This window comes from Triticum aestivum, chromosome 7A (assembly GCF_018294505.1).
Source record: "Triticum aestivum cultivar Chinese Spring chromosome 7A, IWGSC CS RefSeq v2.1, whole genome shotgun sequence".
In the NCBI taxonomy this organism is placed as follows: Eukaryota; Viridiplantae; Streptophyta; class Magnoliopsida; order Poales; family Poaceae; genus Triticum; species Triticum aestivum.
Window position 1 is genome coordinate 81,050,145 of NC_057812.1, and position 26,803 is coordinate 81,076,947.

At 45.5% G+C, this 26,803-nt stretch overlaps 2 protein-coding genes across 7 annotated transcripts; both read left to right on the forward strand.

Moving 5' to 3' along the window:
* The first annotated feature begins 7,541 nt into the window (after positions 1-7,541).
* LOC123154459 (uncharacterized) lies at positions 7,542-10,216 on the forward strand. Of its 6 annotated transcripts, XR_006476857.1 has the most exons (6): positions 7,542-7,853; positions 8,037-8,199; positions 8,311-8,383; positions 9,234-9,344; positions 9,802-9,871; positions 9,987-10,216. XR_006476857.1 is itself a non-coding variant. In XM_044573189.1 (5 exons), exons 1-4 carry the CDS (start codon positions 7,603-7,605, stop codon positions 9,260-9,262), a joined length of 516 nt encoding a protein of 171 aa, XP_044429124.1. In that variant the 5' UTR covers positions 7,543-7,602; the 3' UTR covers positions 9,263-9,344; positions 9,459-9,640. The 6 variants fall into 6 exon arrangements, 1 of the variants encoding a protein (XP_044429124.1); XR_006476855.1 differs by lacking the exon at positions 8,311-8,383 and having other exon boundaries at positions 7,543-7,853; positions 9,987-10,212; XM_044573189.1 differs by lacking the exons at positions 9,802-9,871; positions 9,987-10,216 and adding an exon at positions 9,459-9,640 and having other exon boundaries at positions 7,543-7,853.
* Positions 10,217-24,164: 13,948 nt separating this feature from the next.
* Positions 24,165-25,500, forward strand: LOC123151930 (ethylene-responsive transcription factor CRF1-like). The gene has a single exon (XM_044571559.1). The coding sequence runs from the start codon at positions 24,270-24,272 to the stop codon at positions 25,224-25,226; it is 957 nt and encodes a 318-aa protein (XP_044427494.1). The 5' UTR covers positions 24,165-24,269; the 3' UTR covers positions 25,227-25,500.
* Positions 25,501-26,803: the final 1,303 nt, after the last annotated feature.

Here is a 26,803-nt window from a genome sequence, read left to right on the forward strand (position 1 = left end):
TTGTACAATCATCGCATCGCACCTTCTCCTTAATTCAACCTCCCGGCGCCGATGGTGCTCCATCCCGCACCCCCAAGGAGCGGCTACCTTGAAGCCGGCACCGCGGGCGACATCTCCACGGCGGCTCTCCCCCAGTGCGAGGCCCCTTCGGCGGCGGCCATACCAGCCAGATTTGCTGCTGCTGCTGCTCTGGCTCTCACTCGCTCGCTCGCGCTGCTCCTGCTGCTTCGGCTCTCGCTCGATCACTCGCTCGCCTAGCTGCTGCTGCTCTCCCCCTCGCTCGTGCTGCTGCTCTGCTCTGATTAAGCCACACTTCAGTCGACTGAATCGACTTTTGGGTCAGTCAATTTTCAGGGGTTGGGGGGGCTCGCCGGAGTTAAGGAAGAACCACCCGCAGCGGGGACGGGGGCTCGCCGAAGAGGTACACCACTATCTATCTTAGGGTTCAGGGTGGGGCGGGGGCCTAGAGGGCTGGCGGGGGCGGCGGTGGTGAGTTGTTTCGGGGCGGCGAGGCGGTGCTGGGGCCAGCGGTTCGGTCGGTGGTGGCTGGCGGCTCAGGGGGGTGCAGGTTGAAGATGAACTGCAGGCCCTCCCTAAACTACATGTCAAGTGTCTCTCTGCTACCATTGCGTTCAGTTTCGATAGTAGCATTCAAATTTCACAGTAAATTTCAGTTTCGACAGTTAAGTTCAGAGTCAATAGTTTTTACCTCATCTGTTGTAGTCAGGTGGTTTTTTGTGATGTTAATTTTACATCCATTTTACATCATCTATTGGAGATGCTATTAGAATCCCACTTGAGATTGACGATGTCTGTCTTGTGTTGCTTCAACCTTGACGTCTTACGGCTCACCGAAGCTGCTCCAACGACAGAACGATCCATCACAACAGAGCAGTGCCCTGGACGTCGTCTACAGATTCCTCAGATCTTCCTCCACACCTCCGACAGCCACCTCTGCCTCGACTGCTTCAGCGACCAACCCAATGATGCTGAGGTCAACATGGCTACGGCAAAGAGGTTGTACACTTGTTGCATCACTTATTACTATACATTCACGTCGATCCATTAGGGCTATTTTGGTTCAACGGAAAAACGTCGATCCACTGGTTGTTACCATCACTCTAAATTTCTGCATGCTCTCCTTACATAATCTCACCATATTTTTTCGTATGCATGTCAGATATTGTACACAGTCATGCTGAACATGTAGAGAAAAAGAGAAGATTTTTGCGCGGCAATACAATTTCATGCAGACATCGCTCCATGGTGGGTTCAATGGAAAACCCTCCCCACCCCTCTCCAGATTGTAATCCAGAGGAAGATATCTGTTCTGAGGCGGATTCAGACGCTGCTGACCACTCCTATTTACCCCCAAGGTGTTTGCTCTACCTTGGCATGATGATGTTAGTCATATCATGCATATGTTGCCTTGCAGTGCCTACTTTTGACATCATATATGTCATCTGCTTAGTTTAGACATGTTCTGTAATGCCACCTGTTTAGTTTCTATATCATATATGGGAATTATGCAGTCTCATGTCTTTTAGCCAGCCATAATATATGTGAAATGTGCAATGCCATCCTGTTTAACCAGGCATCATATATTTGAATGATATCTTGCCCATCCTTTTCTTCATTACATTTCCATTTGTCGACAATGTTTGTACATTAAACTACTCTTCCTGTGAATCAGCCATTTGGGTGGGAGATGGAAAAATCTGGAGTGAAAACAAGGCCTTCAGAGCAGACAGTGCTACCTGTCGAAGCAGATCTCTTGTTGGGTCCCGATAGCTCCTCAGAGATGGATTCAGAGACAGATGACCAGTCCTATTCCCCCACTGAGGTGTATGCTCTAACTTGGCACGGTTATACTGCTCATATCATGCATACGGTGTCTTGCATTGCATAGTTTAGACATCATATACACAATATTCAACACCATGTTCTTAGTTCAGACATCATATCGAATGCCCTCTGTTTAGCATATAAATCACATATGTGAATTAAATGATGCGATCCTGATTACTTAGATAACATGTAGGTGAATTATGTCATGCGATCCTGTTTAGTTATTCATCATATCTTTGAATTATGTTATGCTATGCTATCCAGTTTAGATAGACATCATATATGTGAAATTATGTCATGCTATCCGTTTTAGTTAAACAATATACATGTCAACTATTTCATGCCCTCTTTTTTCCACACTATCTATTGCATCTATCTCTCATACAATGTCTGTACATTCAACTATGTTTCCTATTTATCAGCCATTTGAATTGGAGTGGGTGATGCCAGTATCTAGCGGACTAAAAACACGGTCTTCAAATAAAATAGTGCTACCTCTTGGTGGAGATAGCACCCCGTTGTACATGCACAAGAACCAGCCCTACCACACATAACCCAAACTCTCGCAAATTGTACCCCTACTGCGATGAACAGAGAACCAGCTTCACCCAATCTAACCCCAACCCCAGCCGATAGTAACCCAGTTCCTGTTGACACAGCACCATCTCCACCACAGAGCTCCCAAACAAGAGCAGTTAGTAAGGTAGCTCCAGTGCCCAAAAGGCCAGTACTATCACCGCGAACCCCAACTCCACCAGTTAGTACGCCTATTCCTGTGGAGGAAGCACAACCAGCTAGTCGTAGTTTAGCATATATCACATTTGATGTTGTTAAATCGTATGTGCGTATCTTCTCATCTTGGAAATATTATACTAAAGATGAAGTAAAATGCCAGTTGCAGGTGTTTGTTCAGGAGTTATGTGTAAGTAATGTTATTCATGGCAATTACTTTGCTTCGTCCCAAACATCCTACCTCCATGATGGTTATAATACAGCAAATTTTCCCATTTTTCTCTATAGAGAAGGACCGATTTGGAAACTCGGGATGAGGTAACCTGTGCTAATACCTCTGCTATCTTCAAGAATGCTTGGTGGCAGTATCGGAATTACCTGAAGAAAACGTACTTCACCGGCAAAGAAACTCATCAAATTCCCTTACGTTCTCCTGAGACACATTTACTGGACGATGACTGGGAACGCCTTGTTCTGTACTGGTCCGAACCAAGAATGTGGTAAGGTCTATGGGCTCATTTTCTATTTTTAAGTATTATAATCTTGCGTCTTACTGTACTCTATTCATGTAGAACAAGTGACTAAACCTGAAGAAGAACTGTTCTAATTTAAGATTCCATTGCTATCATAGTTCAAAAAAGTGTTAGGCGTTAATTATGCGTTTTGCCACCGCCTTGCGCTTTACTGACCAAAGCGCATGCTTATGCGTAGTTATGGACAGATTATGCGTAGTTATGCGCAACGCGTTTTGCCAACGCCTAGAGCCTAGGCGCGCTTAAGCGCTCGCTTAGGCGCGCCTTTTTTTAACTATGATTGTTTTGCTCTTGTATCACTGTATTTACTCATACAAACTTATTTTTAAATTGAAGGATCCAATCGAAACTCCAATGGCATAGCAGGTATGTTCACGCATGTTTCTTTAACAGGTTTGCTCTTATCAATAGCTCTGTTGATTTGAATTTCAATTGCGTATACAGTTGACTTTCATATCATGCACATTACTAGCATCACAACAGAGCCAATAGTGTTGTTGTACATGTAGACCCGTGGTACCCATCAGAAATCTTGTTGTGCCGTGTAGTTTCCCACACTTTGTATTCTTTCACTGCTGCTTTGTCTTAAACTGATATGATTTGAACCGTGTCTCTATTTTGATTTGGCAAGACAATGCAGTGACCATAGGACATAGATATATGTTCATTTGATGCTTTTATTATGTACTAGTACTTGGCAATAGAAGACTTGGTAGTTTAATCCTGTCCACCTTACTAATGAACGGGTTCACCGAAATGAGTTTCATATACTAGTACATGCTAAACTTGTTATGTGTCTGCTTGTTTCTTCTTTTAGAATGCTGACAGAATATTGGGGAAGAGTGCCTTATTAAGCAATGGTAAAGGAAGTAATGCAGATAAGGTTCAGGACAGTGACACATCCTTGTTGGTCTCGAACAAAGCTGATAAAACAGCTAAGGAAGACTATCTTGAAGACAGCGAGACAACCCCAAAGTCCTGTCTTGGTTTAGTGTTCGAGTTACTGGCCACTACTGCTTGCACAAGCTATTCAAACTCACTGTCTGAATCAGTTCGGTTTCTTGAGTCTCAACTACAAGCTGAAAGACATCGATCAGCTGTGCTGCGACAAGAAGTGGAAGGACTGCGGAAGTCCCTGGAGCATTCAGATGCATACTTTCTGGTGCAACAACAAGCGTTGGGGGATTTTAGCGCCAAACGGGACAAAGCTAATCAGCTTGCTAAGCTTATTGCCGGCATGGTGGATACCCAGGATAACGTTTCTTGAGCTCTTCTGAAGTTGTTTCAATTATGCTCTTGTTTTACTGCCGCGTTTATTTGCACTGGTGGCCAATTTTGACAGCCAGTGTATGTAATGTGCTGCTTTGTTCCCTATATTTGCACTGGTGGCGAACTTTGATGCCTAGTGGATGTAATATGTGTAATAGCGGTAATAGGCTAACGTTAATTGCTTGCTTATTTATTTGCTTATTGTCTTGTTTAGTTGTTTGCTTGTAGTCACTGCAGTTCTTTTTCTGTTTTTTTCTAGTGGCCACAATAGCCTATTTTTTGGTAGCTAGGCCAAAATAATCATGGCAACACATGGGCTGTTGTAACCATGGGCCTCCTGCAGGCCGTATGATCCATGGGCCTTCGTCCGACTGTAGGATCCATCGGCCTTCTATACGGGCCTTAGGGTCCATGGGCCTTCTACGGGCCGTAGGATCCATGGGCCTTCTACGGGCCGTACTATCCACGGGCCTCATACGTGCCGTAGGATCCATGGGCCTTCTACGGGGCGTATCATCATTTCGCCAATCATGGGCCGTACTATTCGTGGACCAGAATGGGCCGTTAATAGGCCGTATTTGATAACTCTATGAAAACAGCCCAACGGGTTTTTTGACATGAAAATGGCCCAACGTATTAACGGTCCGCAAACGGGCCGACTGTAACGACGGGCTGAATTTGGCCCACAAGCAGAAAATGACAGTAACGAGCCATATGTAACCGAATGCTGCAAATGAGCCCAAGAATCAATGGGCCCTGAGAAGGCCGAAAGATAACTTGGGCTGGAAACGGCCCAATGGAATAACGGGCCGTTAATGGGTATAAAGTGATACACTGTTCATTACGGGCTAGTTTCACCACGGGCCGTTAATGGGCCAAGAGTTACAAAGGTCCTTATATGGGCTGAAAGAAGTCATGGGCCACACATGGGCCGGAAGTTAAAACGGGTTGAATCATATTGGACGGCCCAGATGATGCTACTGGGCCTAATTCGGATAGGGCGTAACAGGCCCTGGGTTAGTGGGCTGTAAATGGGCTATATGCGAACAGGTCGTTAACAGGCTTTCCGTGGGCCGGCCCGCCACCGTTTGACCAAGTCAAACGGACCGGCCTTTTCACAGGAATGGGCCTCTGTTGGGTCGTGCCACGTGTCGCCGTATCATAGGCGCCTTCGGTCCAATGAGCGAATGACATCTGTCCCAACGGTGAGCCGACATGTGTTTCCACCAGCCAATGATGATTTTACACGTGGAAAATCCCCATTGGTCGGGGCTGTTAACGGGTTATCGGATCCAAAACTCGACCCGATAACTTAACGGCGTTCCGTTACGGTGGATGCCACATGTCGGTCACCCTTGACGAAAGCACTTCTGTGACGCGCGATTTATCGTCATGGAAGTGGACACTTCCGTGATGATAATTTTGGTAATGTCATCGAACACTTCTACGACAACACAAGTATGACTATCTTGATTCTGTCATAAAATCGTCATGGATGTACATGCATGACAAAAAACGCGACCTACTGTGACAAACACGTATCATCACGGAAGTGTATTTTTTTTATAGTGCTTCTGGTCCATAAAAAAATTCACGGTGTTTGGACTCCGTTTCCGTTTAATATTGATTTTCTGCGATGTAAAAAACAAGCAAAAAACAGCAATGGCACTGGGCCAATAGGTTAGTCCCAAAAAATGATATAAAGTTGCTATAAAATGATTGTAAAACATCCAAGAATGATAAAATAACAGCATGAATACATTATAAATTATAGATACGTTGGAGACGTATCAAGATTCATCTCGAATAACTCAATTTTTATCAAGACGAAGGGAATAGGAAAGTGAGCATCTTGTTTTGCAACAATAGGTTGTATCATATGTTGGCACCGACACACATGGAAACTTTTCCTTCATCTAGAGCCACCTCTGCACGCACCTCCCATGGAAATTTTGACCTCCTTCCATGCATATGTCATGGCATCTGAACAAGCATTAAAACCATTAAGCTACGCGTGAAGGGCGGCCAACTAGCTATGCCACATGGCGCAAGCTAGTTGGCCGCGATGAGAAATCTTTTGCAATTTCTTTTAGATGAAGGCATGGATTATTTTTTAAATATATATTTTTAGATGGAGATGAGGACCTCTGGTACTTTTTAAATGGAGGGTTATGCAAAGTGGCCCTCGCTGGTAGGCTGGTGTGGTAATTTTTCTTTTTTACCTCTTTTTCAGATGATGAGGATTTTTCTTGAGATGTTTTTTTAGACGAAGACGAGAACTTTATGTATTTTTTTAAAATGAAAACGTGCGCACAGCTTCCTTTCAAGTGGCGCCACAGGATGGTGCCCCAATCACTAGTAAATAGCATTATTCGTCATCACATGGTCCCTTGACCGGTTATAGCACCTAAGCATCGTGTCTAACAATGTCAAATGATCTCCAGTGGTAGTTGAAGATTCCTCTAGCCTGAGTTGACATGGTTTCATGTCAAAAATAACCCCAGACGCTACCAAAACACACAATTTCAGTGGCTTTGGCATCAGTTTGACCACTTGACTGGCCTATTTGACTATGCTGGGAAGTGTGAATATGAATCTGTTTGATTCTTGGGAGAGGGTGTTCGGGGGTGGTATTTATGCAGAGGAAAGAACATGTAGCAGTAGTAGGATCTCGTCTCGTCTTTTGTGTTACCGATCGACAACTATGATTTAGTTGCACTAGCAAACTACGTAAAAGGGATATTTTCATTTATAAACTGGATCAATCTCTTTTGAAATGAAATAATATTCATGTGGTGACCCCCCCTGTTGTTTTTAAAAAAATCTCCCCTCCCCCTCCCTTTGAAAAAAAAAATTGAGTCGACTGATGGCGCCATTTATTAGAGACATTAAAACTGTGCACTTTCCTAGCCATCTCAGGCCATTAGCCTTTGTGACCGTTGGATCTTTAGGTTTGGCTGTTTTCCGTCGTTTGATTTCCTGTGAACCCCGCGTAGCCTAACATCCGTCGCTACGAACGAGCGCTATCTTGGTGGGCTGCTGCTCCGATAACAATTTTGGGAGCCTCCTGTGAATCGTTGTCCGATGTGGGCCAACCAGCCCATCTTACATCTCCATCCACCCGATCCAGAGCGAGGATAGGCTCGGGCGTTGCTCGGCGCATGGTCAGCTCGGTCGGCATATCCAGCTAGAGGATCAGACCGGTTGAGCGGAGTGGAGGATGCGTGAGAGGCGAGGCGTGCTCACACGCCCTTCTCGGCCGCGGGGTGAGACGATGCGTCAAGATGGTTCGAGCCTCCCGGACCGGACGCCGATGCAGATGGAGGCGAAGCATCAGCGGACTCTTCGGCGACGAAGGCGAGTAAAACTGATCCCCATGATTGAAGAAGGTAATCAATCGTCAGTTGCAGGGGCATTCATCATCGATGACGATGTGCGCCACTCACGGGCCACGGCGACTAGTAAGTGGAGGTAAGTGTTGCTTCCTTTGAGCCTGCATCGAATCCATTACCTGCGCCTGCATATATACTTCCTCTCCATCTTGCACAGCCATGGTGCTTGGGTAGGTTGCGCTCTATCTGCATTATTTCCTTACCTGATCCTCCTTCTACCCATCAACATTGTCCTGAACCTCCCTCTCCCAATTTTGTGCAGGTGCTACTCATCTTCTTTGTGGTCGATCCATTCAGGCTCTTGGGTGTATAGAAAATGCAACCGAATTCATTACGTGTGCCTGCAGATGGTGTTCATTCTTGAAAATTGGTTTATTCTGATTTGGTCATTTTATTTAATTGACAATCTGATGGCTCCGGGAAAGGTGATAATTTCGCTTTGACTACCATACTTCATGTTTCCATGTTTTAGCATTTATCTGTTGCTTAGATATATTATATGTCTTCATACCATGGAACTGTTTATTGCGCCACAGTTATTTACAAAAGAACAAGAAAATGTGCAACAGAAAAATGTAGCCACCCATCGAGTGTTAGTGTTGTCAAAAGGTACCATTCTCCTTTTATCCCGGTGCGCCTTTTTGACATTGCTTTGTTCCCCGCATTCCCCATTTTATGTAAATTGCAACACGGATTGACAATAATGCTCCTTTCAAGCATGGTTATTCCAGCAGCGAGTTTTTTTTTTGCGATTATTCTAGCAGCAAGCTTGGATGGTGTTTAAACTTAGGAGCCTTATAAATGTAACATCTGAACCTCTTCTTAATCGAACCATGCCCTTCTCATATTTAAAAACTTTTATTATGAGCTAAATAATGTAACATGGCTTCTACATGAATTTTCGTGATGGAGCGATCTCAGGAAGAATACGAGATTGGTAATTCTCACTTCTTACAGGGAATATAAACCTCAGTTCTTACCTTGCTGTGAAACTGAGATACTTAGTTAAGAATTACTGGTGACCTTCGGATGGGAGACGAGTTTTTGTGCTTGTCACTGTTCAATTTAATTTCTAATTAAAATGTACCTGTGACGGATTTGTCGAAGCAGGTTTCTTGGACGTCTACATTAGAAAGTACACAATGAGAATTTTTCAAGTCTTGGATTCAGTCATTTCTAAGTTTGTTTTGGCCAACTTGAATGTTTCTTGGCATAGATATGCTTATATATTAGAACATGCTAACGGGGGGTGTTTACTGTTTACTTTATACATTTTACTTTTACTTTACTAAATGGCCTTACGAAATTCCCCCAGAAATTTTATTGATGCGAACACCTGTTTTTCTACGGCAGCAACCAAACATATTAGTCAATTATGAAAATAAGAAACATTGTGTTGTTTTGAGAAGGAATGTTTTATCTTCCTAATCAATTTTTGGTGTTCCCCATTTTGCTACAGATTTGTTTCAAGTCACTATTGCAGAATAATGGAGAGGGAGTAGGCTTTGAAAGCTCATGTATTTGGTTTGGCTTAAAAATTTTGGCGTCTGAGAAGTTTAGAAGCTGCTAGGTAAGTGCTAATTATATCGTGTTTTGTGCTGATTAACCTGATGCCTTTTAGATTTTAAGCTTTTTCTGTGACTTAAGGTTACCTTTGACCTTTCTCCTTTTGCATGAATTGAAGATATTGCTGAAGCCAAAGGCTTTGTTGTTGTTGTTGTTGTTGTTGTTGTTGTTGTTGTTGCGGAAGGCTACGCCTATTGCAATTAATGAGAATTACCGGTCATCTGGCATTTTAAAAATATGTCCTGAAATTGTACCATGGTTTGTAAATTTAATATTTTGAATGAATGATTGTTATATTGATATGCATACATAATTTTTATTTCTTACTTACCTTCTGTCTGTCATTACCCTGTATGCAATTATGTAAACTGCTTTGGTAATTGGTATCCCCCTTAAATATTGTTGTTTTCTGTCAAATTTATATTTACCTAATGTATGATTGCATTGTTCATGGCTATCAGGCTATATCCAACACAAGATTTGACTCTCCTATGGATGGCAGCAATGCAACCCACTCTATATCGAGGCAATGTAATTTGAAAATTTTGAAGTTTTATATATTTCCATTTTCTTCTGAAAATTCCCTCTTCAATCACTAACCAATATGCAACTTAACTTTAATGTATATGTATTTACATCAAAACAGACGGACGTAGCAACGCGCGTCATCAATGATCTAGTGAATATTAAGGAGAACCTGCTAGAGAAGACATTGTTGCATCAGTGATTGAAAGGTTGTACCAAGTGTCCAAGTTGCATAATTTTTGTTGGTTTCACCCAAATTGTCTTTACTGGCCCACCGAAAAAGGACTATGACTATGATGTGATGGGCGCTCTAAGAATACTAACGAAACCCTCACACCCCATCATCTCATCTTCCTCTTGAATGCTCGTAGCTAATATATGTCCCTTTCCCCCCTGCATCCACCTCAACTCTGCACCATCTCACTACTACTTCGCTATCGCCTACATCAAGTTCAGGCACGAACAAAATCCAACTTGAGTTATTTACCCATTCTGTCAAAACAAATCCCAAACCTTGTGTATGCCAACATTGGCTCCAAACGCCTCCAGACATCTCTTGCATGTACCGCCTAAAATATTCATCTGGACCTGGATATGTCTTGAGATTCATCTCCATTAACTCAGTTTTTATCAAGACGAAGGGACTAGGAAAGCGAGCATCTTGTTTTGCAACAATAGGTTGTACCATAAGTTGGCACCGACACACATGGAAACTGTTGGGGAACGTTGCAGAAAACAAAAAATTTCCTACGGTTTCACCAAGATCCATCTAGGAGTTCATCTAGCAACAAGTGATCGGATTGCATCTACATACCTTTGTAGATCACGCGCGGAAGCGTTCAAAGAACGGGGATGAGGAAGGCGTACTCGACGTGATCCAAATCACCGGAGATCCTAGCGCCGAACGGACGGCACCTCCGCGTTCAACACACGTACGGTCAGCGTAACGTCTCCTTCTTCTTGATCCAGCAAGGGGGAAGGAGAGGTTGAGGGAGATGGCTCCAGCAGCAGCACGACGGCGTGGTGTTGATGTAGCTGCAGCACTCCGGCAGGGCTTCGCCAAGCACTATGGAGGAGGAGGATGTGTTGGAGAGGGAGAGGGAGGCACCAAAGGCAAGGGTCAGAAGTCCTCCATCTCCCCACTATATATAGGAGGCCAAGGGGGGGGCGCCGGCCCTAGGAGATCTAATCTCCTAGGGGGGTGCGGCCAAGGGGAGGAATCCCTCCTCCCCAAGGCACCTAGGAGGTGCCTTCCCCTCCTAGGACTCTTCCTTTAGGGTTTCCCCCACCCTAGGCGCATGGGCCCTAGGGGGAAGTGGCGCCCCAGCCCACTTTGGGCTGGATCCCTTCCCACTTCAGCCCATGGGGCCCTCCGGGATAGGTGGCCCCACCCGGTGGACCCCCGGGACCCTTCCGGTGGTCCCGGTACAATACCGGTGACCCCGAAACTTGTCCCGATGGCCGAAATAGCACTTCCTATATATAATTCTTTACCTCCGGACCATTCCGGAACTCCTCGTGACGTCCGGGATCTCATCCGGGACTCCGAACAACATTCGGGTTACTGCATATACATATCCCTACAACCCTAGCGTCACCGAACCTTAAGTGTGTAGACCCTACGGGTTCGGGAGACATGTAGACATGACCGAGATCGCTCTCCGGTCAATAACCAACAGCGGGATCTGGATACCCATGTTGGCTCCCACATGCTCCTCGATGATCTCATCGGATGAACCACGATGTCGAGGATTCAAGCAACCCCGTATACAATTCCCTTTGTCAATCGGTATGTTACTTGCCCGAGATCGATCGTCGGTATCCCAATACCTCGTTCAATCTCGTTACCGGCAAGTCACTTTACTCGTACCGTAATGCATGATCCCGTGACCAGACACTTGGTCACTTTGAGCTCATTATGATGATGCATTACCGAGTGGGCCCAGTGATACCTCTCCGTCATACGGAGTGACAAATCCCAGTCTTGATCCGTGTCAACCCAACAGACACTTTCGGAGATACCCGTAGTATACCTTTATAGTCACCCAGTTACGTTGTGACGTTTGGTACACCCAAAGCACTCCTACGGTATCCGGGAGTTACACGATCTCATGGTCTAAGGAAAAGATACTTGACATTGGAAAACTCTAGCAAACGAACTATACGATCTTGTGCTATGTTTAGGATTGGGTCTTGTCCATCACATCATTCTCCTAATGATGTGATCTCGTTATCAATGACATCCAATGTCCATAGTCAGGAAACCATGACTATCTGTTGATCAACGAGCTAGTCAACTAGAGGCTTACTAGGGACATGTTGGTGTCTATTATTCACACATGTATTACGATTTCCGGATAACACAATTATAGCATGAATAAAGACAATTATCATGAACAAGGAAATATAATAATAATGCTTTTATTATTGCCTCTAGGGCATATTTCCAACAGTCTCCCACTTGCACTAGAGTCAATAATCTAGTTACATTGTGATGAATCGAACACCCATGGAATTCTGGTGTTGATCATGTTTTGCTCTAGGGAGAGGTTTAGTCAACGGATCTGCTACATTCAGGTCCGTGTGTACTTTACAAATATCTATGTCTCCATCTTGAACATTTTCACAAATGGAGTTGAAGCGACGCTTGATGTGCCTTGTCTTCTTGTGAAACCTGGGCTCCTTGGCAAGAGCAATAGCTCCAGTGTTGTCACAGAAGAGCTTGATCGGCCCCGACGCATTGGGTATGACTCCTAGGTCGGTGATGAACTCCTTCACCCAAATTGCTTCATGCGCTGCCTCCGAGGCTGCCATGTACTCCGCTTCACATGTAGATCCCGCCACGACGCTCTGCTTGCAACTGCACCAGCTTACTGCCCCACCATTCAAAATATACACGTATCCGGTTTGTGACTTAGAGTCATCCAGATCTGTGTCGAAGCTAGCGTCGACGTAACCCTTTACGACGAGCTCTTCGTCACCTCCATAAACGAGAAACATTTCCTTAGTCCTTTTCAGGTACTTCAGGATATTCTTGACCGCTGTCCAGTGTTCCTTGCCGGGATTACTTTGGTACCTTCCTACCAAACTTACGGCAAGGTTTACATCAGGTCTGGTACACAGCATGGCATACATAATAGAACCTATGGCTGAGGCATAGGGGATGACACTCATCTCTTCTATATCTTCTGCCGTGGTCGGACATTGAGCTGAGCTCAATTTCACACCTTGTAACACAGGCAAGAACCCCTTCTTAGACTGATCCATATTGAACTTCTTCAATATCTTATCAAGGTATGTGCTTTGTGAAAGACCTATGAGGCGTCTTGATCTATCTCTGTAGATCTTGATGCCTAATATATAAGCAGCTTCTCCAAGGTCCTTCATTGAAAAACTCTTATTCAAGTAGGCCTTAATGCTGTCCAAGAGTTCTATATCATTTCCCATCAAAAGTATGTCATCTACATATAATATGAGAAATGCTACAGAGCTCCCACTCACTTTCTTGTAAACACAGGCTTCTCCATAAGTCTGCGTAAACCCAAACGCTTTGATCATCTCATCAAAGCGAATGTTCCAACTCCGAGATGCTTGCACCAGCCCATAAATCGAGCGTTGGAGCTTGCACACCTTGTCAGCATTCTTAGGATCGACAAAACCTTCCGGCTGCATCATATACAATTCTTCCTTAAGGAAACCATTAAGGAATGCCGTTTTGACGTCCATTTGCCATATCTCATAATCATAGAATGCGGCAATTGCTAACATGATTCGGACGGACTTTAGCTTCGCTACCGGTGAGAAAGTCTCATCGTAGTCAACCCCTTGAACTTGTCGATAACCCTTAGCGACAAGCCGAGCTTTATAGATGGTCACATTACCATCCGCGTCTGTCTTCTTCTTAAAGATCCATTTATTTTCTATGGCTCGCCGCTCAACGGGCAAGTCAGTCAAAGTCCATACTTCGTTTTCATACATGGATCCTATCTCGGATTTCATGGCTTCTAGCCATTTGTCGGAATCCGGGCCCGCCATCGCTTCTTCATAGTTCGAAGGTTCACCGTTGTCTAACAACATGATTTCCAAGACAGGGTTGCCGTACCACTCTGGTGCGGAACGTGTCCTTGTGGACCTTCGAATTTCAGTAGGAGCTTGATCAGAAGTATCTTGATCATCATCATTAACTTCCTCTCTAGTCGGTGCAGGCACCTCAGGAACATTTTCTTGAGTTGCGCCATTTTCCGGTTCAAGAGGTAATACTTCATCAAGTTCTACTTTCCTCCCACTTACTTCTTTCGAGAGAAACTCTTTCTCTAGAAAGGATCCATTCTTGGCAACAAAGATCTTGCCTTCGGATCTGAGGTAGAAGGTATACCCAATAGTTTCTTTAGGGTATCCTATGAAGACGCATTTTTCCGACTTGGGTTCGAGCTTTTCAGGTTGAAGTTTCTTGACATAAGCATCGCATCCCCAAACTTTTAGAAACGACAGCTTAGGTTTCTTCCCAAACCATAATTCATACGGTGTCGTCTCAACGGATTTCGACGGAGCCCTATTTAAAGTGAATGCGGCAGTCTCTAAAGCATACCCCAAAAAGATAGCGGTAAATCGGCAAGAGACATCATAGATCGCACCATATCTAATAGAGTGCGATTACGACGTTCGGACACACCATTACGCTGAGGTGTTCCAGGCGGCGTGAGTTGTGAAACTATTCCACATTTTCTTAAGTGTGTGCCAAACTCGTGACTCAAGTATTCTCCTCCACGATCTGATCGCAGGAACTTGATTTTCCTGTCACGTTGATTCTCAACCTCACTCTGAAATTCCTTGAACTTTTCAAAGGTCTCAGACTTGTGTTTCATTAAGTAGACATACCCATATCTACTCAAGTCATCAGTGAGGGTGAGAACATAACGATAGCCACCGCGAGCCTCAACACTCATTGGACCGCACACATCAGTATGTATGATTTCCAATAAGTTGGTTGCTCGCTCCATTGTTCCTGAGAACGGAGTCTTGGTCATTTTACCCATGAGGCATGGTTCGCACGTGTCAAATGATTCGTAATCAAGAGACTCTAAAAGTCCATCAGCATGGAGCTTCTTCATGCGTTTGACACCTATGTGACCAAGGCGGCAGTGCCACAAGTATGTGGGACTATCATTATCAATCTTACATCTTTTGGTACTCACACTATGAACATGTGTAGCATTACGCTCGAGATTCATTAGAAATAAACCATTCACCATCGGAGCATGACCATAAAACATATCTCTCATATAAATAGAACAACCATTATTCTCGGATTTAAATGAGTAGCCATCTCGAATTAAACGAGATCCTGATACAATGTTCATGCTCAAAGCTGGCACTAAATAACAATTATTAAGGTTTAAAACTAATCCCGAAGGTAAATGAAGAGGTAGCGTGCCGACGGCGATCACATTGACCTTGGAACCATTCCCGACGCGCATCGTCACCTCGTCCTTTGCTAGTCTCTGCTTATTCCACAGCTCCTGTTTTGAGTTACAAATGTGAGCAACCGCACCGGTATCAAATACCCAGGAGCTACTACGAGTACTGGTAAGGTACACATCAATTACATGTATATCACATATACCTTTCGTTTTGCCGGCCTTCTTGTCCGCTAAGTATTTGGGGCAGTTCCGCTTCCAGTGACCACTTTTCCTTGCAATAAAAGCACTCAGTCTCGGGCTTGGGTCCATTCTTTGGCTTCTTCCCGGCAGCTTGCTTGCCGGGCGCGGCAAATCCCTTGCCGTCCTTCTTGAAGGTTTTCTTACCCTTGCCTTTCTTGAACTTAGTGGTTTTATTCACCATCAACACTTGATGTTCCTTTTTGACTTCTACCTCTGCTGATTTCAGCATTGCAAATACTTCAGGAATGGTCTTTTCCATCCCCTGCATATTGAAGTTCATCACAAAGCTCTTGTAGCTCGGTGGAAGCGACTGGAGAATTCTGTCAATGACCGCGTCATCCGGGAGATTAACTCCCAGCTGAGTCAAGCGGTTATGTAACCCAGACATTGTGAGTATGTGCTCACTGACAGAACTATTTTCCTCCATCTTACAGCTGAAGAATTTGTCGGAGACTTCATATCTCTCGACCCGGGCATGAGCTTGGAAAACCATTTTCAGCTCCTCGAACATCTCATATGCTCCGTGTCTCTCAAAACGCTTTTGGAGCCCCGGTTCTAAGCTGTAAAGCATGCCGCACTGAACGAGGGAGTAGTCATCGGTACGTGCCTGCCAAGCGTTCATAACGTCTTGTTCTGCAGGGAGAACAGGTGCGTCACCTAGCGGTGCTTGTAGGACATAATCTTTCTTGGCAGCTATGAGGATGATCCTCAGGTTCCGGACCCAGTCCGTGTAGTTGCTGCCATCGTCTTTCAGCTTGGTTTTCTCTAGGAACGCGTTGAAGTTGAGGACTACGTTGGCCATTTGATCTACAAGACATATTGTAAAATATTTAGACTAAGTTCATGATAATTAAGTTCATCTAATCAAATTATTCAATGAACTCCCACTTAGATAGACATCCCTCCAGTCATCTAAGTATAACATGATCCGAGTTAACTAGGCCGTGTCCGATCATCACGTGAGACGGACTAGTCAACATCGGTGAACATCTTCATGTTGATCGTATCTTCTATACGACTCATGCTCGACCTTTCGGTCTTCTGTGTTCCGAGGCCATGTCTGTACATGCTAGGCTCGTCAAGTCAACCTAAGTGTTTGCATGTGTAAATCTGTCTTACACCCGTTGTATGTGAACGTTAGAATCTAACACCCGATCATCACGTGGTGCTTCGAAACAACGAACTGTCGCAACGGTGCACAGTTAGGGGGAACACTTTCTTGAAATTATTATGAGGGATCATCTTATTTACTACCGTCGTTCTAAGCAAACAAGATGCAAAACATGATAAACATCACATGCAATCAAATAATAATAGTGACATGATATGGCCAATATCACATAGCTCCTTTGATCTCCATCTTGGGGCTCCATGATCATCTTGTCACCGGCATGACACCATGATCTCCATCATCATGATCTCCATCATTGTGTCTCCATGAAGTTGCTCGCCAACTATTACTTCTACTACTAGGGCTAACACGTTTAGCAATAAAGTAAAGTAATTTACATGGCGTTTCTCAATGACACGCAGGTCATACAAAAATAAAGACAACTCCTATGGCTCCTGCCGGTTGTCATACTCATCGACATGCAAGTCGTGATTCCTATTACAATAGCATGAACATCTCATACATCACATATAGATCATTCATCATTCATCACAACTTTGGCCATATCATATCACAAAGCACTTGCTGCAAAAACAAGTTAGACGTCCTCTAATTGTTGTTGCAAGTTTTACGTGGCTGAAGTAGGGTTCTAGCAAGAACGTTTTCTTACCTACGTGAAAGCCACAACGTGATTTGTCAACTTCTATTTACCCTTCATAAGGACCCTTTTCATCGAATCCGCTCCAACTAAAGTGGGAGAGACAGACACCCGCCAGCCACCTTATGCAACTTGTGCATGTTAGTCGGTGGAACCGGTCTCACGTAAGTGTACGTGTAAGGTTGGTCCGGGCCGCTTCATCCCACAATACCGTTGAAGCAAGATAAGACTAGTAGCGGCAAGAAAGTTGACAACATCTACGCCCACAACAAATTGTGTTCTACTCGCGCAAGAAGAACTACGCATAGACCTAGCTCATGATGCCACTGTTGGGGAACGTTGCAGAAAACAAAAAATTTCCTACGGTTTCACCAAGATCCATCTAGGAGTTCATCTAGCAACGAGTGATCGGATTGCATCTACATACCTTTGTAGATCATGCGCGGAAGCGTTCAAAGAACGGGGATGAGGAAGGCGTACTCGACGTGATCCAAATCACCGGAGATCCTAGCGCCGAACGGACGGCACCTCCGCGTTCAACACACGTACGGTCAGCGTGACGTCTCCTTCTTCTTGATCCAGCAAGGGGGAAGGAGAGGTTGAGGGAGATGGCTCCAGCAGCAGCACGACGGCGTGGTGTTGATGGAGCTGCAGTACTCCGGCAGGGCTTCGCCAAGCACTATGGAGGAGGAGGATGTGTTGGAGAGGGAGAGAGGGGCACCAAAGAGCAAGGTCAGAAGTCCTCCATCTCCCCACTATATATAGGAGGGCCAAGGGGGGGCGCCGGCCCTAGGATATCTAATCTCCTAGGTGGGTGCGGCCAAGGGGAGGAATCCCTCCTCCCCAAGGCACCTAGGAGGTGCCTTCCCCTCCTAGGACTCTTCCTTTTAGGGTTTCCCCCACCCTAGGCGCATGGGCCCTAGGGGGAAGTGGCGCCCCAGCCCACTTTGGGCTGGATCCCTTCCCACTTCAGCCCATGGGGCCCTCCGGGATAGGTGGCCCCACCCGGTGGACCCCCGGGACCCTTCCGGTGGTCCCGGTACAATACCGGTGACCCCGAAACTTGTCCCGATGGCCGAAATAGCACTTCCTATATATAATTCTTTACCTCCGGACCATTCCGGAACTCCTCGTGACGTCCGGGATCTCATCCGGGACTCCGAACAACATTCGGGTTACTGCATATACATATCCCTACAACCCTAGCGTCACCGAACCTTAAGTGTGTAGACCCTACGGGTTCGGGAGACATGTAGACATGACCGAGATCGCTCTCCGGTCAATAACCAACAGCGGGATCTGGATACCCATGTTGGCTCCCACATGCTCCTCGATGATCTCATCGGATGAACCACGATGTCGAGGATTCAAGCAACCCCGTATACAATTCCCTTTGTCAATCGGTATGTTACTTGCCCGAGATCGATCGTCGGTATCCCAATACCTCGTTCAATCTCGTTACCGGCAAGTCACTTTACTCGTACCGTAATGCATGATCCCGTGACCAGACACTTGGTCACTTTGAGCTCATTATGATGATGCATTACCGAGTGGGCCCAGTGATACCTCTCCGTCATACGGAGTGACAAATCCCAGTCTTGATCCGTGTCAACCCAACAGACACTTTCGGAGATACCCGTAGTATACCTTTATAGTCACCCAGTTACGTTGTGACGTTTGGTACACCCAAAGCACTCCTACGGTATCCGGGAGTTACACGATCTCATGGTCTAAGGAAAAGATACTTGACATTGGAAAACTCTAGCAAACGAACTATACGATCTTGTGCTATGTTTAGGATTGGGTCTTGTCCATCACATCATTCTCCTAATGATGTGATCTCGTTATCAATGACATCCAATGTCCATAGTCAGGAAACCATGACTATCTGTTGATCAACGGGCTAGTCAACTAGAGGCTTACTAGGGACATGTTGGTGTCTATTATTCACACATGTATTACGATTTCCGGATAACACAATTATAGCATGAATAAAGACAATTATCATGAACAAGGAAATATAATAATAATGCTTTTATTATTGCCTCTAGGGCATATTTCCAATAGAAACTTCCCTTCATCTGGAGCCACCTCTGCATGCACCTCCCATGGAAGTTTTGTCTGCATGTCATCTCCTTCCATGCATATGTCATGGCCTCCTAACAAGCATAAAGTACATTCTTCGCCATCACATGGTTCCTAGATCGGTTTTAGCACCTATGCGTCATGACCGACATTGGCAAATCATCTCCAACTCCAATGGTAGTGCGAGATTCCTCAAGGCCGGGTTGACGTGGTTCCATGTCAAAAATTACCCCACACGCTACCAAAACACACAACTTCAGTGGCTTTGACATCAGTGTGACCACCTGACCGACCTATTTGATTCAGCTAGGAAGTGTGAATCTGACTTCGTTTGATTCTTGGAAGATGGTTTTCGCGGGTGGTATTTACAAAGAGGAAAGGACATGCAGTAGTAGGAGTCCGTCTCGTTTTTTGTGTTACTGATCGACGACTCTGATTTAGTTGCACTAGCAAGTTACGTACAAGGGATATTTTCATTTGTGTTTCTAGGGTACTACCTATGTCTTACTTACGTCACCAGTGCATAATGTTAAGATTAGGAATATGAGTGGTAAGAAAGCCGAAGATAAGATGGATAAGAAGTCAGTAAATTGGGAGGGGAGGTTCATGTCCTATGTTGCTAACTTGTGTTTTCTTAGATCATGTTTATCTTCCTTATTACATGATGTCAATGTTCCATATTGCTATTTTACATAGTGCAATATTTTAATGAAGATATTATTGTGGCAAGATAGTGACGATTCTCATAAATATACTTTAGTTAAATGGGAGGAAGTATGCCAACATGTTGATCAAGGAGGTTTGGGGCTAGTGGGTCTTGGGATTATGAATGTATGTGTATTAAGCAAATGGTTGTGGATACTAGAAAAGGAGGAGGTTAAGGATAGGAAGATATTAAGAACAATAATTGTGGTAATTTCCTTGTTAATGTTAAAAGCAAACCAGGACATTTTTATGCATGGAATTCTTGTTGTATGAATAGTTATTTTACAAATTCAGTTTGGAAAAAATGGGGGAATGGTAAGAACATAAGGTTCTCGAAGGATAAATGGTTGGGGGATTATGCTCTGTGTAACAAATTCCCTAGATTGTATAATTTTAATGTTAGTTTTAATACAACAGTAGCTAACATCTTAGAGGAGAGATGGAATAATATTCATTTTAGGATAAACATTAGGGGTGAATTAGCTTAATCATGGCAGCAACTGCAAGACTTGTGTGTTAGAGTGATGTTAAATGAGGAAAATGATAAATGATAAATGTGTTTGGACTTTAAATAATTCTGGTAAATTCTTTGGTAATTCTATGCATTTGATGTTAAAAGCTCTGCAAGTGAAATGTCCATTTGGGAGACTATGGTTTATAGAAGTACCTTTGAAGATTGAAGTCCTTTTGTGGTTGATGTTTAGGAATAGAATTCTTACTAAAGCTACTTGTTAAAAAAAGGTTGGGTAGGGAGCAGTAAATGTAAATTTTGTAGAAAGGAAATGGTGGACTACTTGTTTATACATTGTTCTTTGGCTAGATATGTGCGGGGTTAGTTAGCTGTGCTCTGGGTATCCATATGGATTCGAGTTATGTTAGAGAAATATGTGTGCAGGTTGTGAATTTTTTCTAGGAAATACATATGTTTATTAGTAGTGGGAGTGGCAACGGTAATTTGGGCTATATGTAAGTGTAGGAACAATGCTTTGCTTTAACAATGTTCACCCTTATGATCCTAGTAGTGTAATTACTCAGACTACTTACCGGTTAGAGTTTCAGTCTGCTTTACACAGAAACAAAAAAAATATGAGGGCTGCAAGTCAAAGGAGCAAAGCTGCTATTACAGGTTCCAACTTATATATACAACATGAGGAAAGGCCGGGCTCCGTTCATCTTGTGGATTGCTGGATGAGCCCTGAAGATTGGTGTGCATTTCTGGAGAGTTGTCGTTGAAACTGGATGATTTTGGTGGGAACATTGCTAGAAAGTTATGCTGGTACACCAAGTGAAGTCTGTTGTGGCGTAGTGCTTGTTTCCAGTTCGAGCTGGAGGCTTTATATTATAGCATCTCCAACCGCGTCCCCAACACGCCTTTCTCAGGTGATTTTTTCGCACCGGCGCACAAAAATCGGCCCAGCCGCGTCCCCATAAGCCTAATTTTCGCCGGCTCGGGCCAAATTTGGCGCCGGCGGACCCAAGCCGAACCCGGCGCGCTGGGGGGCGCTCGGGCGCGTCGGGCGAAACGGTTTTGGCGCGAAAGAGCCACGGGCCCGCCGAGTCAACGACACTCGCCTCGTCATCCTCGGAACGCCTCGGTTTTCCGCGGGAAATCAATGCCAAGGCTGCCGCCGGTCAGCCTTTCATTGATTCCTTACCACGGGACGGCGACGCCTTACTCCCGGCGATGCGTGCACACGCCTCCCCGGCGGCTATAAAAGCGCCCCCCCCCCCTCGGGTGGCCATAGACGCCTGCGACGAGGAGGTCATCATCCTCGACGACGACAGCGACGACGGTGCACCACCCGCACCGGTCCGCCAGGGCGACGCCGGCTAGGGGTCTAGCAAGGGCGGCGTCCGCGTCAAGCAGGAGAAGGCCGGTGACGACGACGGCAACTTCGCCAAGCTCACTGCGATCTTCGCGCCATAGAATAGCATTAAATTTGTTATGTAATTAAAACTATGCTATAAAATGTCATTTTCGCCGAACTTTAGCCGAATTCCTATTTTGTATATAAAAAATGTCACCTTCTGGGGGCGACCCTGGGGCCGGCGCGGGCCCCCACGCCGATTTTAGCGCCGGTACGCCCCCATGCGGCGATTTTTAGCACCTTCTAGGGGGGGAGGCAACGGCTAGAGATGCTCTTATGTTTCAAATAAAAAGTTTGTAATAATGTAGTTTGAGCTGGAGTTTACACATCAGGTACATGCTCAGATAGCATCAGGGGGTAGAGATGCCTGGTGGATAATTCTGTGTTATCAATTTTCACGATCAATGAAAATAGGGAGCTATGCTCCTTGATTCGAAAAAAAAACAATCTACATACGGTTTCAATGAGCACCACATCAAGCTAAAGAACAAACAAACCCCTTGTGAGCTCATTCCCAATCCACCCCAGTCGCGAGGTTCGCTCATCGCCGCGAGATCACCCCCCTTCTCCTTCATTGCCCCCTTAGTTCCTGCCATCACTCGATCTTCCTCATCAAATAGCTCACAAGGGCTCCGATCACAAGTGTTGAAAACCATGGTGCGCTGTCCGGTCGCATAACTTGCAAACGCGGGTGCGCGAGATCTAGACTAGAAAAAATTCAAAGAAAACACATGTCTTGCAATTTTTATATAGGTGCCCAACTGTGGACGAGACTTGTCTGCTCCTTCGGCGTGTGCCCATCTGTGCTCCCGTGTACGTGGCTTGATTTAATTGGAACAAAATAAAGCCCGGCCCCATCCCTTTAAAATCAGGGGAAGATGATTAAATTAGAAAGAAAAGAAAAAAAAAAGACAACCGTAGGATGAAGTGGGAGCACGAATAGGAGCATGGGAAAGGAGCAGGCAAGCCGGATCCCCCAACTGCCGTCTGAATCCTCAATCATTGAACATAAACATAAAAACATTCCAAACGTAGAAAAGCAGCCACCACACACCACGACCGCACGTTAATAACCTACTAAATCCCCAGGTGTGCATTGCTAGACTAGAAACAGCGACCCCTTGTTGTCCCATCAGCCCGATGACGATGTCCCTCCCGTTCCAATTCAAAAATAGCTCGTCTCATTTAAATTTAGAGGCAGCCAGGCAGGCAGGCCAGTCCAGTTTTGTAATCTTTCACTTCCACTTGCTACTCCAACACAGCAGTCCCATCATCGATCGTGGCGTCCCTCTCAGCTCGTGTCACACCCACACACGTACAAACACAGCGTAACGACAGTTTGCACCTTTCCACGCCCCCTCAGTGGCTCGCCTTGTCCCTTCCGCCGTCTGCACCCGCCGCCGGCCCGGTTCTGTCCGGTATCTCTCGCCCCCCTGCGCCTCGGCATCTTTGCGTCGTCGTCGTCGTCGAGCCGCCGTTGTTCGCTAGCTTCCCTGGCAACAGTTTGGTCTCTTGCGTTGTCCCGGTCTGCTTAGCTTAGATTGACGACGATGCCTTCGACCAGATCGAGCTGTTACGTTTGACCCCAGAATTTTACTACTAGCCCTCCACTCAGTTAGATACTCAGATCACGTACGTACGTATCGTGTCCACCGTATCTTTTCTTTTTCTGCGTATCCCGGAGACACTGCCCAATCAATTTATCCTACGTAGATTTTTTTGTTGTGGCATCGAATCCTACGTACAAATTGACCGACCGCGTATGATACGTGCATGCATGGGCATTGGGCAGCAGATACGCGGAGGAAAGGTTGCGGCTATACATACGCGCGGTGGATCGGTTGGTCGGGTGGAGATTTTCAAGGATCTCTCGTTTCCCAAAATAAAGCACAACTTGACCATCTAAATCGATCCGATTATCATTACTTACTACTTAATCAACCATTGTCATCCGGCAGAGAAGGGAAGGCGACGATGCGATCGTGTACGTAAATGGGGGGAGCGTCGGGTCCCGTGTGTCATTGGCACGTACTACACGAGTCCACATTGCTTGATTTTTGGTAGCGTAACGGGAGCGCGATTCCCTCCATCCCAACCAGCCAAAAATAAAGAATATCTCCCTCGCAGATCAATCTGTTAAACCGTTGCCTATTACGCAGGGAGATCCTATAAACGGGTAGAGTACGTCTTCTCCCCTTCCCAAAGCCTCGCGTTGGCCGATCCACCTCCCCTCCCCTTCCCTTTCCACCTCCCCTCCTCTTCCTCTTCCAGGACCTTTCCTCACTCTCTCGATCAGTCCACGGGGAGGAGGGTGGCCATGGTGCAAGCCATCGTCGCCGGTGGGAAGACACTGGACCAGCACCGGAGGAGGGTCGTCAAGGAGGAGGAGGAGGGGGAGGAGGCCGCGGCCGTGGCGATGCCGAGAGTCCTTCGCGTCTCGTTCGAGGATCGGGACGCCACCGACTCCTCCAGCGACGACTCGCCGCGGCAGGGACGCCGCTTCGTCGAGGAGATCTGCATCGAGCAGCCGGCGAGGATGACGTCGTCGCCGCAGCCGCAGGCTTCTCCTTTCCGGAGAGGGGCCGTCCTCGGCGCCAAGAGGAGGGCCGACGCTGCGGAGGAACCCAAATTTCGGGGGGTGCGACGCCGGCCGTGGGGGAAGTACGCGGCGGAGATTCGCGACCCCAACAAGGGGGTGAGGGTGTGGCTCGGCACCTTCGACACCGCGGAGGAGGCTGCCATGGTCTATGATAGCGCCGCCCTCCGGCTTCGTGGGCCATCTGCAACAACGAATTTTCCTACTTCGCCATCCCCTTCCGCCGATCCTGATCTTGCTGTCTTGGCTGATGCCGACGGTGATGTTGGCCACCTCCTTGGGGCGGCCACATATGAGGAGTCCAGCGACGAATCGCAATTTGTCGGCTCGCCGGTCTCTGTCCTTAGGCCGCTTGAGGTGGTGGCGTCCACAGTCAATGCCAGCAAACCTGACGAGTCTACCGTTTCCGGCGATTTGAAGATTTCGGTGGACACATGCCGCAGAGGTGGCAACTACTCTCCGTTTTGTAACGTCGATGTTCTCATGCCGCCGGAGGACGAAGACTGCATGTTTCCCGGTCTCTCATTTGCTGCACCATCGATTTTCGACGATGATATGATATCATCACGCCTGGAGTGCTATGCAGATAATGTTGAGTCGGTGAGTTTATTGGACATGGGTGAGCTTCCGGTGTGGCGAGAGGTAGATGTCATCTTTGATGATGCTTTTTCTGCCTAGTGATCAAGAGTTGATCACCTGTATGTATAGATAAGATCCAATTCTTTATTTCACATTACAACTATTTTATAGTCTCATTATTCAGTATATGTAAAAGTCTAAGTATTTTGGTGTCACGAAGTATTTTGGTGTCACGGTAGATGATGGCCATTTCGTGAAGTCCAATTGAGCAACTTGTCGAGTATGCGGCAGACCAGTTTGGTCAAAGTCGAAATAATTGTATGGTTGCATAATTTTGGAAATTAATGAACTTTTCGTCTTTGCCCTGTTTTTACACCATTATATTTGGGTATGTCTCTAAGTAAATAGAAACTTTATTGTGAATAAGTTTGTAATCACAAATCTAGTGGTACTACTTGCATACGAGGAAACTAAATTTATAGAGACCACAAATTATACTCTTTTCGCATTTTGTTTTGTCATGGTTTGCTCGGTCCGCACAACATTTGTATTATGAGAAATATTCAATGCGAATGGAAATGAGCACATCAGCTCAATGGAGCCGACGGCGTATTGCGTCTGCTTAGAATATTCGTGTTACGGATAGAAACTGGAATTTTTTTCAAAACTATGTTATTTTTTGTAGCAATTTCGGAAACTATAGCGTAGAATGAAGAAAACGCATTTGCAAACTATTTGCTGTTCTTCGTTGGATCCTTCTTCGTTTCCCTTTCTCTCTCTCTCTCAGTTCTTCTCTGTAGAACTCCCCCCGCGCCGATCTCCTCCATTTGTCACTCATTTGCAAATCCAACCCACAGAATCGGTAGATCATAGCAATCTCCACCGGCCTACGGTGTTATTTTTTGCTATGGGATAGTTTTTGATGTGTAGAGGAGCAGCCATGGTGGGGAGGAGGAGCCATGGTGGAGAGGAGGACGGGTAGTAGGTGGTGGTGACTAGTAGCAGCAGCTGCAGAGGAGGAGGTGGTGAGGAGGAGGAGGAGGAGGAGCATGTTGGGGCCTGACCGGAGTTGAACCTCCGGTCGTCGGGGGCGGCGTTGTCGTTCTCCGGTGGTGCAAGTACTTCGCGAGGTGGCCGGTGCCGCTGAGTCAAAGAGAGAAGCAAGAAGCGGACACACACTTCGAAGGTATAATCACGTCGTCACAAATATTATGTAAATATTAGCGCATAGTTCGTGTAGCGGATAATATTAGTGTTCGTTGTGAATTTCAGTGTTAATTTAATTTAGGAGGCATTTTAGCGCATAGTTCGTGTAGCGGATAATATTAGTGTATATCATGAATTTTAGTGTTATTATATTTTTGGAGGCATTTTAGCGCATAGTTCGTGTAGCGGATAATATTAGTGTATATTGTGAATTTTAGTGTTAATATATTTCTGGAGGCATTTTAACGCATAGTTCGTGTAGCGGATAAAATTAGTGTATATTGTGATTAATATAGTTTAGTTAGTGTATATAAGTCATATTATGAATTTTAGTGTTAATATATTTTTGGAGGCATTTTAGCGCATAGTTCGTTGTGATTAATGAGAAGATGGCAATGTCTGACAGGTGAAAATGTCTGAATCAGTAAATCTGAATGTTTACTACGGCGCTGGTAATGTTCGATATAATG

Excerpts from the sequence above, each read along its gene's own strand:
- LOC123154459 (XM_044573189.1), top strand. The coding sequence starts at position 7,603 with ATGCGTGAGAGGCGAGGCGTGCTCACACGCCCTTCTCGGCCGCGGGGT. Across the intron at positions 7,854-8,036 it reads ACGGCGACTAGTAAGTGGAG|GTGCTACTCATCTTCTTTGT; the intron begins GTAAGTGTTGCT and ends AATTTTGTGCAG. Across the intron at positions 8,200-8,310 it reads ATCTGATGGCTCCGGGAAAG|TTATTTACAAAAGAACAAGA; the intron begins GTGATAATTTCG and ends ATTGCGCCACAG.
- LOC123151930 (XM_044571559.1), top strand. The coding sequence starts at position 24,270 with ATGGTGCAAGCCATCGTCGCCGGTGGGAAGACACTGGACCAGCACCGG.